The 12,500-nt window shown below is 46.1% G+C and overlaps 1 protein-coding gene across 1 annotated transcript in view; it reads right to left on the bottom strand.

Moving 5' to 3' along the window:
* Positions 1 to 12,500, bottom strand: part of LOC123774194 (uncharacterized) — a 236,164-nt gene that overhangs the window by 134,689 nt on the left and 88,975 nt on the right. Inside the window, exons 2-3 of the mRNA XM_069312668.1 lie at positions 6,303 to 6,372; positions 1,723 to 1,864 (exon numbers count right to left, since the gene is read on the bottom strand). Of these exons, the coding sequence (XP_069168769.1) occupies positions 1,723 to 1,864; positions 6,303 to 6,367 (207 nt within the window). The 5' untranslated portion in view covers positions 6,368 to 6,372. The remainder of the gene's footprint in view (positions 1 to 1,722; positions 1,865 to 6,302; positions 6,373 to 12,500) is intronic.

The following is a 12,500-nucleotide window of genomic DNA, read 5'->3' as shown; positions in this document are numbered from 1 at the left end:
TGTGACATCTTTCATACATTTTAAGTAAAATACAAAACTATCTTTGTGTTTTTATCATCTCCTCCATTGATCTTGTGGCTATATTATACTGAAAGCATAGAGTGATAACAGTAAGTACCTGCCTGACTCCTGATCTTTTGAGTGTGACCTTGCCAAGGCTACCACTAATTCCACCAGTCCACTGAGGTGTTACTGGCCACCTAAAACACCAGTTGGCGACCTTGTGGTTAACCGTAGAGCCCGATTGTTGGGGATAGCACATGACAGTCAAGTGAACGAGCCGTGTTCCCACTCCTTCTCAATCAGAGGCCGTTGAGATTGACTGGGAGACTCTCCTGGTGTGCAGTGGCGCCGTGAGGATCGAGTGAAGACCCGCAGGGCTACGGTGAGTGACCTTGAGCATAACTATTGCTCACCCCAGAGTAAGGATAGAGAAAGTGAGAACCCCAACAATATATATATATATATATATATATATATATATATATATATATATATATATATATATATATATATATATAATATATATATATATATATATATATATATACCTGCTTTTAGATGAGGTGATATGTTACAACAGTTTTGGATGAGGTGAAAACAAACTTTCAACACAAGATAGAACACGAAGCAATGGGTATAATATTGGGTAAGTTAAAGGGAAGAATGGAAGTAACTGCAAAAGGCTTATTGGCACATATTTCTTGATGCTTCTATATTGGTGCGGAGTCTTCAAGTGGGTACAATATAGTTGTGCATTAATTGGCTGTTGATTGCTGGTGTTGACTCCTTGATGTGTAGTGCCTCGCAGATATGAAGCCGCCTGCTATCGCTGTATCTATTGATGATTCCTGTGTTTTTTTTTTGTTAAGACTTCTCTGGTGATAGTCTGGTTGTGGGAAGAGATTATATGTTCCTTAATGGAGCCCTGTTGCTTATGCACCAATATAGAAGCATGGCCGAGAAGTGAGTTCTGGCTACTAGGTACGACATATATATATATATATATATATATATATATATATATATATATATATATATATATATATATATATATATATATATATATATATATATATATATACATATATATATACATATATATATATATATTAGTATATTTTGTTTGCAGTCTTTCCAATAGACATATATTATTAAATATGACCGAAAAAGTAAGAATAATAATTCTAACACGAATTTTCTCGATATTTCTTATATTTCTTTTCACTGTTGATAGTAAATGAAAAATCAATTCTCCAAAATTCATTTTTATTTCTAGTCTGACGCGACACTTGATTACGAAACGTGTTCAAGTGTCGCGTCAGACTAGAAATAAAAATGAATTTTGGAGAATTGATTTTTCAATTACCATCAATTGTGAAAAGAAATATAAGAAATATCGAGAAAATTCGTGTTAGAATTATTAATCTTACTTTTTCGGTCATATTTAATAATATATATATATATATATATATATATATATATATATATATATATATATATATATATATATATATATATATATATATATATAATATATATATATATATATATATATATATATATATGCATTTAAAAAGCTCTGGATTTGGAACTTATAATAATAATAAAGCAAATATGTATGTAAATTGTGTATATTTCACTTTTAACGACAAAATATACCATAAAATAATAAAAGAGCTTTAACACACTGAATCTACAGAAGCATATTTGTTCACTCACTGTGGCAATCTGGTTGGCCCATTTAGACGAGTCTTTGAGTATTTGACTGGTCAAGTTGGTTGAGGACGGCTTAGGACTTGGAAAGTGTGAGGTGATGATCTTGTGGGAGACACAGGAGGTTGTGATAAGTCTGGCTCCTCGCCTGTGTGGGAGACGCAAGAGGTTGTGATGAGTCTGGCTCCTAGCCTGTGGGAGACGCAAGAGATTGTGATGAGTCTGCCTCCTAGCCTATGTGGGAGACGCAGAAGGCTGTGATAAATCTGGCTCCTAGCCTGTGTGGGAGACGCAGGTGCTTATGATGAGTCTGGCTCCTAGCCCGTGTGGTCACTCATCTGAACTTAACAATACACGAAACTGGAGAAGGGTTGGAAAATATTATCTTGTATAAGAAAATCCAACAGATTATCTAATAAAATCTATCCCTCCACAAGTCACTGGGGTTTTCGTGATATACAGCGGCCACAACCTAACTGAGTAATCAGTCTGGGAACCAACATATAAGATGATGAATAAGATAATTGTCTAATTAATATTCAACAGTAAACTCTTATTAAACACATTATTGTAGAAACTTAACGAAACGTTGCCTGGTGCGTTTTGTATTGGAAACACTGTGAGAACTGAATGAGTGAAAACATTTTACTCACGACATCCCCCGCCATTGACTAGGCTGTGAAAGGAAATTTATATTTATTGAAACTACGATCATTTCTCAATCAGAGACAGCGCAATCATGTCATTTATTGACGAAGAAACATTTGCACAAAATTTGTATAACACACACAACAATATAACCAAACACAGCACATCGGGTAAACAGCCTCACACAATTGGACACAAATTATTGCAAGTCAAGTCAATAACCCCAACAAATCAAGTGTACAAACCCCAGTAAGTCGAGGATACAACCCCGAGCAAGGTGAGTACTCAACCCCAGCAAGTCGAGGACACCTTCCCCAGCAAGTCGAGGACACCCTCCCCAGCAAGTCGAGGACACAACCCCAGCAAGTCGAGGACACAACCCCAGCAAGTCGAGGACACAACCCCAGCAAGTAGAAGACACAACCCCCACAAGTTGAGTACTCAACCCCAGCAAATCGAGGACACCTTCCCCAGTAAGTCGAGGACACAACCCCAGCAAGTCGAGGACACAACCCCAGCAAGTCGAGGACACGACTCCAGCAAGTCGAGGACACAACCCCAGCAAATAGAGGACACAACCCCAGCAAGTCGAGACCACAACCACAGCAAGGCGAGGACACAACCCCAGCAAGTCGAGGACACAACCTCAGCAAGCCGAGGACACAACCACAACAAGTCGAGGACACAACCCCAGCAAGTAGAGGACACCCCCAGCAAGTCGAGGACACAACCCCAGCAAGTCGAGGACACAACCCCAGCAAGTCGAAGACACCTCCCCCAGCAAGTCGAGGACATCTTCCCCAGCAAGTCGAGGACACCTCCCTCAGCAGGTCGAGGACACAACCCCAGCAGGTAGAGGACACCTCCCCAAGCAAGTAGAGGACACAACCCCAGCAAGTCGGGGACACCTCCCCAAGCAAGTCGAGGACATCTTCCCCAGCAAGTTGCGGACACATCCCCCAGCAAGTCGGGGACACCTCCCCAAGCAAGTCGAGGACATCTTCCCCAGCAAGTCGAGGACACCTCCCCCAGCAAGTCGAGGACACAACCCCCAGCAAGTCGAGGACATCTTCCCCAGCAAGTCGAGGACACCTCCCCCAGCAAGTCGAGGACACCTGTCCCTGCAAGTCGAGGTCACTTCCCCAGCAAGTCGAGGACACCTGTCCCTGCAAGTCGAGGTCACATCCCCCAGCAAGTCGGGGACACCTCCCCAAGCAAGTCGAGGACACCTCCCTCAGCAAGTCGAGGACACCTCCCCAGCATGTCGAGGACACTCCCCCAGCAAGTCGAGGACACGTCCCCCAGCAAGTAGAGGACACATCCCCAACAAGTCGAGGACACCTCCCCCAGCAAGTCGAGGACATCCCCCAGCAAGTCGAAGACACCTCCCCCAGCAAGTCGAGGACACCTTCCCCAGCAAGTCGAGGACACCTCCCCCAGCAAGTCGAGGACACCTTCCCCAGCAAGTCGAGGACACCTTCCCCAGCAAGTCGAGGACACCTGTCCCTGCAAGTCGAGGACACCTCCCCCTGCAAGTCGAGGACACCTCCCCCAGCAAGTCGAGGACACCTCCCCCAGCAAGTCGAGGACACCTCCCCCAGCAAGTCGAGGACACCTCCCCCAGCAAGTCGAGGACACCTCCCCCTGCAAGTCGAGGACACCTCCCCCAGCAAGTCGAGGACACCTCCCCCAGCAAGTCGAGGACACCTCCCCCAGCAAGTCGAGGACACCTCCCTTAGCAAGTCGAGGACATCCCCCAGCAAGTCGAGGACACCTTCCCCAGCAAGTCGAGGACACCTCCCCCAGCAAGTCGAGGACATCCCCCAGCAAGTCGAGGACACCTTCCTCATCAAGTCGAGGACATCCCCCAGCAAGTCGAGGACACCTTCCCCAGCAAGTCGAGGACACCTCCCCCAGCAAGTCGAGGACACCTCCCCCAGCAAGTCAAGGACACCTTCCCTGCATGTCGAGGACACCTCCCCCTGCAAGTCGAGGTCACTTCCCCCAGCAAGTCGAGGACACCTCCCCCAGCAAGTCGAGGACACCTCCCCCTGCAAGTCGAGGACACCTCTCCCTGCAAGTCGAGGACACCTCCCCCTGCAAGTCGAGGACACCTCCCCCAGGAAGTCGAGGACACCTCCCCCAGCAAGTCGAGGACACCTCTCCCTGCAAGTCGAGGACACCTCCCCCTGCAAGTCGAGGACACCTCCCCCAGCAAGTCGAGGACACCTCTCCCTGCAAGTCGAGGACACCTCCCCTGCAAGTCAAGGACACCTCCCCCTGCAAGTCGAGGACACCTCTCCCTGCAAGTCAAGGACACCTCTCCCTGCAAGTCGAGGACACCTCCCCCTGCAAGTCGAGGACACCTTCCCCAGCAAGTCGAGGACACCTCCCCCAACAAGTCGAGGACACCTCCCCCAGCAAGTCGAGGACACGTCCCCCAGCAAGTCGAGGACACCTCTCCCTGCAAGTCGAGGACACCCCCCACAAGTCGAGGACACCTCCCCCAGCAAGTCGAGGACACCTCCCCCAGCAAGTCAAGGACACCTCCCCCAGCAAGTCGAGGCCACCTCCCTGCAAGTCGAGGACACCTCCCCCTGCAAGTCAAGGACACCTTCCCTGCAAGTCGAGGACACCTCTCCCAGCAAGTCAAGGACACCTCCCCCAGCAAGTCAAGGACACCTCCCCCAGCAAGTCGGGACACCTCCCCCTGCAAGTCGAGGACACTTCCCCCAGCAAGTCGAAGACACCTCTCCCTTCAAGTCGAGGACACCTCCCCTAGCAAGTCGAGGACACCTCTCCCTGCAAGTCGAGGACACCTCCCCCAGCAAGTCAAGGACACCTCCCCCAGCAAGTCGAGGACACCTCCCCCAGCAAGTCGAGGACCTCTCCCTGCAAGTCGAGGACACCTCTCCCTGCAAGTCGAGGACACCTCCCCCTGCAAGTCGAGGACACCTCCCCAGCAAGTCGAGGACACCTCTCCTGCAAGTCGAGGACACCTCCCCTGCAAGTCAAGGACAACTCCCCTGCAAGTCGAGGACACCTCTCCCTGCAAGTCGAGGACACCTCCCCTGCAAGTCAAGGACACCTCCCCCTGCAAGTCGAGGACACCTCCCCCTGCAAGTCGAGGACACCTCTCCCTGCAAGTCGAGGACACCTTCCCTGCAAGTCGAGGACACCTCCCCCTGCAAGTCGAGGACACCTCCCCTGCAAGTCGAGGACACCTCTCCCTGCAAGTCGAGGACCCTCTTCCTGCAAGTCGAGGACACCTCCCCCTGCAAGTCGAGGACACCTCCCCTGCAAGTCGAGGACACCTCCCCCTGAAGTCGAGGACACCTCCCCCAGCAAGTGAGGACACCCTCCCTGCAAGTCGAGGACACCTCCCCCTGCAAGTCGAGGACACCTCTCCCTGCAAGTCGAGGACACCTCCCCCAGCAAGTCAAGGTCACCTCCCCCTGCAAGTCGAGGACACCTCTCCCTGCAAGTCGAGGACACCCCCCTGCAAGTCAAGGACACCTCCCCTGCAAGTCGAGGACACCTCCCAGCAAGTCGAGGACACCTCCCCCAGCAAGTCGAGGACACCTCCCCTGCAAGTCGAGGACACCTCCCCCTGCAAGTCAGGACACCTCCCTGCAAGTCGAGGACACCTCTCCCTGCAAGTCGAGGACACCTCCCCTGCAAGTCGAGGACACCTCCCCCAGCAAGTGAGGACACCTCCCCCTGCAAGTCGAGGACACCTCCCCCAGCAAGTCGAGGACACCTCTCCCAGCAAGTCGAGGACACCTCTCCCTGCAAGTCGAGGACACCTCCCCCAGCAAGTCGAGGACACCTCCCCCTGCAAGTCGAGGACACCTCCCCAGCAAGTCGAGGACACCTCCCCTGCAAGTCGAGGACACAAACACACAACACTCACACAAACAACTGCATGAAGAACCAACCTTGTGCAAGAAGCCATGACTGTTGACGCTCCGCACCGGCCAGTGGCTCGCAACGCTGACGTCATCACAGCTGTGGATAAAAGACTTCATTGTCTCGTCTGTATTCGAGGGACATAAATGTCTTAGCAAATGCCCCCCAATTTGAACCTTTTTTAAATCTGAACCTTTTCTTAACGTTCAGATTTACAATCTATACACTAGGTTATACTAGGTTACAATCTTTACACTAAAACTGCTACTTCCCCTGACCCGCACTGTGGCATTGACTTCATTAGTTCCATTGACAAGTTTGTCAAATCTAACTCTAGTACTTTTTCGGACCTGTCTGCCTTTAGAAGGGCCCTTATCCCCGTTCTTAACAGCTTGTTTTCTAAAAATCATCACCTTCCTCGTCGCTTCCAGCTTGCCCTTGCCTCCCAGAAATCTAACAACTCTATTTTTATCCTTCCTTCCGACAAAGGCAATTCGGTGATTGTCCTTGACCGTGAGGACTACCTCCAGAAAGCAGATGTCTTACTCCCTGACTCCCGCACATATGCCCTTCTGACTTCTAACCCTTTGTATCGCCTTAAAACTTCCTTTAACCGCAAACTAAGACAGCTCTCTAGCCCTTAAACTGCGCATGGCATATATATACGCCCTGAGTAACATGTCCCATGGTGCGCATGGCGTATATATACGCCATAGGGTGCCAGGCCTGATTCAAATGGCCCGCGGCTACACGGGGTTCACAGTAACTTCCTCAGGGCTCTTGTACACAGATGCCATTTTAAAAAAAAATCGTGGGCAATATTCTCAGGTGTGAGAGGCACAGTACTGTTGGAGCAACCAAGGCCGGCGCACGCAGCATGAGCGAACAGCATTGATGTTCAGCTTGTGACCACAGCATCGCCGAAAAATGTCAAAATAAATATATAATTGTTATTATTTAGCGATGACAATATTACAGATGACCAATGACTGTGATATAAATAACCAGGGTTGTGATAATAGCAGGATTGTTGTAATAATTAGCGCTGTGGGAGGAGTGATGCTGAGAGACGGAGGGAGATAGCATCGTTTACTGACTATGTGGCCACCTGTTATTGTTTGCATTCACCATACCAGGTCAGTGGTTCTCTATGGTGAACACAAATGTAGATACTTATATATAATGTGTGTATTAATGTAATAACAGCAAACGGATTATGCTGGGAGGAGCCATATGGGTGACGGAGGTGACGTCGTCTGCACGATTTGTCTAGCTGTTTAGAGGGTGGCCACTATGCTCTTTGGGCGCACTACAAGCTTAGGTGTACAGTTACGGTGCATAAAACATGTAGATATTTATATATAATATGTGTATATAGGGTAATAACACTGCAAAAGGTATTGTTGGGGGAGAAAGTTTAGTGCGTGTGACCTTGAAAGAGTGAGGGAGCCGCCAGCCGCCATCTGTGTATAGCGACGACTCTTAGTGCCTGAACTAACTATATCAGCTTAGCTGTACAGTTGTGGTGAACAAAATATACACATACTTATATATAACGTCTGTATATAGTGTAATAACACCACAACTGGTATTGTTGGGGGAGAAAGTTTAGTGCGTGTGTTGAGGGAGTGGCAGCGAGTGGCTGGCTGGTGTGTGGCGGTAACTCCTCGTTGCTTTTCGACTCTCAATACCAACTTAGTGGTTCGTTATGGTGACCAAAACATGCCAATACTTATATATAACCTGTGTATAGAGTGTAATAGCAGCAAAACTATTTGTTTATAGTTTTATAAACATAATAATTGAATCACTAATATGCACATCATACTTTTGAGTATAGCGATTATTAACCACTTTTATTATATAAATATATTACAATACACACTATTGAATAATATTACTGCAAAAAAACTAAGAAAAAATCAATCGGAGACATTGAAACAATTAGGTAATAATATCTTTGTGGCAACTCCCATCTGTCAACGCGGGTGACGCTGACCAGGTCTGACGACCACTCTGTCAACGCCCACTTTTTGCCAGACTTCCTCGGTCAATTGCGCCCAAAATATGTCACCTACGATTTTTTTTTTTTTTTCCGTGCTCAAAGGACACAAATTAACATGTTTAGAAGACGAAAAAAAAATTTTGAATTTTTTTTTTTTCTTGCGCACAGGGGTGTAATTGTCCGAAGGACCCCTGAGCAGTGTAAGGGCTAGTCTTTGTCCTCCTGACTTCGATCTCATTAAACGTTTCCGTGTCATCTGCCCATCTCTTCTTTATTTCTATGGTCTACCTAAGACTCATAAACCTGGTGTTCCTCTTCGTCCTATCACTTCTTCTCGGGGCTCTGTCAGCTATCCTCTTGCCTCCTGGCTCGCTAAAACTCTGACACCTTACCATGGCACTTTTTCCCCTGCCCACCTTCGTTACTCTCGGGACTTCATAGAAAGACTGTTCCTGCAGCCCTCTTGTAAGATGCTTAGGCTTGATGTAGACTTTCTGTTCACTAGTGTTCCCCTCGATGACGTTCTCTCTTTCCTTAAACAGAAGGCGACTGAGTGCCTTCTTCCTCTCCTGCTTCCCACTGACATTTTCCTCGAACTCATTAGACTCTTTGTTGACTCTAACTCTTTTCTTTCAACGGTAAATATTACACTCAAACAATCGGTGTTGCTATCGGTTCCCTTCTCTCCCCCTGTTCATACCAATTTCTACATGGAATACTGAACCTATTCTTCTTCTTCCTTCTATTGATATTCGTCCCTCTCTCTCTCTGGCTTTGCTATGTTGATGATATTTTTGCTTTATGGCCTCATGACCTTAGTCTTTTCCAGCCTTTCATCTCCTCTCTTAACAATCTGGCTCCTTCCATCCATTTCAAAGTTGAATGGGAATATAATTCCCTCCTTCCTTTTCTTAACGTTCAGGTTCACAGCTCTGTGTCCAGGTTCTCTTCCTGTGTCTACCGCAAACCTATGCATAGTGGCATGTACATTCACTTCTTTTCCTACCATCCTCCTTCTGTTAAGAAAAATGTCCTTGTCTCCCTCTTCCTCCGCGCTCTACGCATCAGCGACCCTCAGTTTCTTGATTCTGAAATTGCCTTTATCTACAAATCATTCTCTCGCCTCGATTACCTCTTGCATTTTATCAACTGTGCCTATTCTCAAGCTAAACGAAATTTCTTTCATCTCAAACCTGCTTCCAACACTAGTAGCACTGTGGTCTGCCTATCCTTTATATGTGAACTCAAAACTTTTACTAATACCTTTCGTCCTCTTGACATAAAGCTCGCCTTTCGACAAACTAACACACTTCATAGCAATCTAGTTCGCACTGATCTTCCTGCTTCTAATGCTGCTGGTGTCTACTCTATTTCCTGTTTGTCTTGTCCTCTCCAATACTTTGGCGAAACTGGCCGTACACTTAATGACAGATTTAAAGAACACAAAAGAAGTGTTAAGTCTGCAGACACAAACAATGCTCTCTTCTGTCATGTTAGGGATTCTAATCATTCTATTCATTGGTCTTCCTCCAAAATATTCTTTCCTGCCTCTTCTCAACACAGACGCTGTCTTGTTAAATCGACTCTGATATACCACGTATCCAACATGAACTTGAGTCCTGGCTTTGTTGCTGTTGACTTTTTCCTTTCACAGTATGTACTAAATGTTCTAAACTTTCTAGCAAACGTGTCCTAACATAAGCTTACCCTTCCATGTATCTTTCTTCCTTTCCCTTGTTTTCTCTTACGATTCCTTTCTTATTCCTATTACTATCACCTTATTACACCCTAGGCTTTCGTACCTTTTGCCTTGTTTTTACTTCCTCTAAGACTTCCTTCTCCTCACCTCTCTCTTGCCTATTTATTGCCTTCGCTTCCTTCCCTCATCATTACGGGCTATTAATGCCCGTGCCACCTCTTGAGTGGCTTAATCTTTATCAATCAATCTTCACTCATCACACTCACAGCCCCGCTCCTGTGCCAGGTAAGTCCACTACGGGCTCACCATAGCCCGTGCTACTTGGAACTTTTGTTCTGAGTAGCTGAATCTAAAACAACAACAACATCATCGCACTCGACTTGAGATGGTCCAGGATGGACCGAAACGTCGTCGTCGTCGCTTAACTTTCTAGTGTGTGGTTTGGTCAACAGTAGATTTACAATGATGCGGCAGGTTCATATTCCTATATTCAGTCTGCTTGTTTTGCATTAGACTGGAAACTTATACTATGCTTGGAAAGTTGTACTCTGCCTGGAAAAATCATAATGTTTACAGAAATCGTGGCGCTATATGGGATGAGTGGAGTGGTGTTGATACGCACTAGGAGCTTCATCCCTGACTGACTGACAGGAAGTTAGAGCACTGGGCCGGTAGACAATTGCCTCTCATACCTACAACAAAGTGATTTGAGGTTCTTTTGAGTCCTTAACATAGAATATCTGTGTGAAATACTATATAATTTACTTAATCTTCTTTAAGTCAAATTGTAGAATGATACATGGTTGATACCTGGTTGATGGGGTTCTGGGAGTTCTTCTACTCCCCAAGCCCGGCCCGAGGCCAGATTTGACTTGTGAGAGTTTGGTCCACCAGGCTGTGTCTTGGAGCGGCACGCAGGCCCACATACCCACCACAGCCCGGTCTGTCCGGCACTCTTTGAAGGAAACAATCTAGTTTCCTCTTGAAGATGTTCATGGTTACCTGGTTAGCCTGGTTGATGGGGTTCTGGGAGTTCTTCTACTTCCCAAGCCTGGCCCGAGGCCAGGCTTGACTTGTGAGAGTTTGGTCCACTAGGCTGTTGCTTGGAGCGGCCCGCAGGCCCACATACCCACCACAGCCCGGTTGGTCCCGCACTCCTTGGAGGAATAAATCTAGTTTCCTCTTGAAGATTGGTTGTCCCTGTAATATTTCTGATGCTCGCTGGTAGGACGTTGAACAACCGTGGACCTCTTATGTTCATACAGTGTTCTCTGATTGTGCCCATGGCACTTCTCTTCACTGGTTCTATTCTGCATTTTCTTCCATGTCGTTCACTCCAGTACGTTGTTGTTTTACTGTGTAAATTTGGGACCTGTCCCTCAAGTATTTTCCATGTGTATATTATTTGGTATCTCTCACTTCTCCTTTCTAGTGAGTACAATTGGAGAGCTTTGAGACGATCCCAATAATTTAGGTGCTTTATCTCGTCTATGCATGCCGTATATGTTCTCTGTATTCCCTCAATTTCAGCAATCTCTCCTGCTCTGAAGGGGGAAGTGAGTACTGAGTAGTACTGAAGACGGGACAACACAAGTGATTTGAAGAGTACAACCATTGTAATGGGATCTCTGGACTTGAAGGTTCTCATAATCCATCCTATCATTTTTCTGGCTGACGCAATACTTGCTTGGTTATGCTCCCTAAACGTTAGGTCGTCGGACATCATTATTCCCAAATCCTTGACATGCTGTTTTCCTACTATGGGCAGATTCGATTGTGTTTTGTACCCTGTATTATGTTTAAGATTCATTTTTGCCGTATCTGAGTACCTGGAATTTATCACCATTAAACATCATGTTTTTTCTGCTGCCCAATCGAAAACTTTGTTAATATCTGTTTGTAGTTTATCAATGTCTTCAGCAGAGGTAATTTTCATGCTGATTTTTGTATCATCTGCAAAGGATGACACGAAGCTGTGACTTGTGTTTTTGTCTATATCTGATATGAGAATAAGGAACAGCAGTGGTGCAAGGACTGTACCTTGAGGTACGAGCTTTTAACTGCGCTCGGACTCGATTTTACTTGATTGACTTTACTCTTTGTGTTCTGTTCGACAGGAAATTGAGTATCCAGCGTCCTACTTTACCAGTTATACCCATTGACCTCATTTTGTGTGCAATCACTCCATTGTCACATTTGTCAAATGCCTTTGCAAAATCTGTGTATACGACATCTGCATTATGTTTTTATATAATGATAACATTAACAACTAAATTGAATGAGCTGAGATTAAGAAAAATCTATTGATAAATCACATAAGTTCGCACACACGAGTTTATGTAAATTCATGATCTATCTAGTCTCTGATTCCCAACTTTTTGGACCATAGTGGAACCCCTTGGGGAAAACGGACTCGTGGGATTATTAATTTTAATTACTATGATTCATTTATTTATAATTTATTTAAATATTAATTTATTTCTTATGATAGCGGACTATATGATACGCTAGCGGACTGTATGA

Source organism: Procambarus clarkii, chromosome 73 (genome assembly GCF_040958095.1).
Source record: "Procambarus clarkii isolate CNS0578487 chromosome 73, FALCON_Pclarkii_2.0, whole genome shotgun sequence".
Taxonomy (NCBI): Eukaryota; Metazoa; Arthropoda; class Malacostraca; order Decapoda; family Cambaridae; genus Procambarus; species Procambarus clarkii.
Note: the sequence above shows the minus strand (reverse complement) of the source record. Positions and strands in the feature narration are given on the sequence as shown.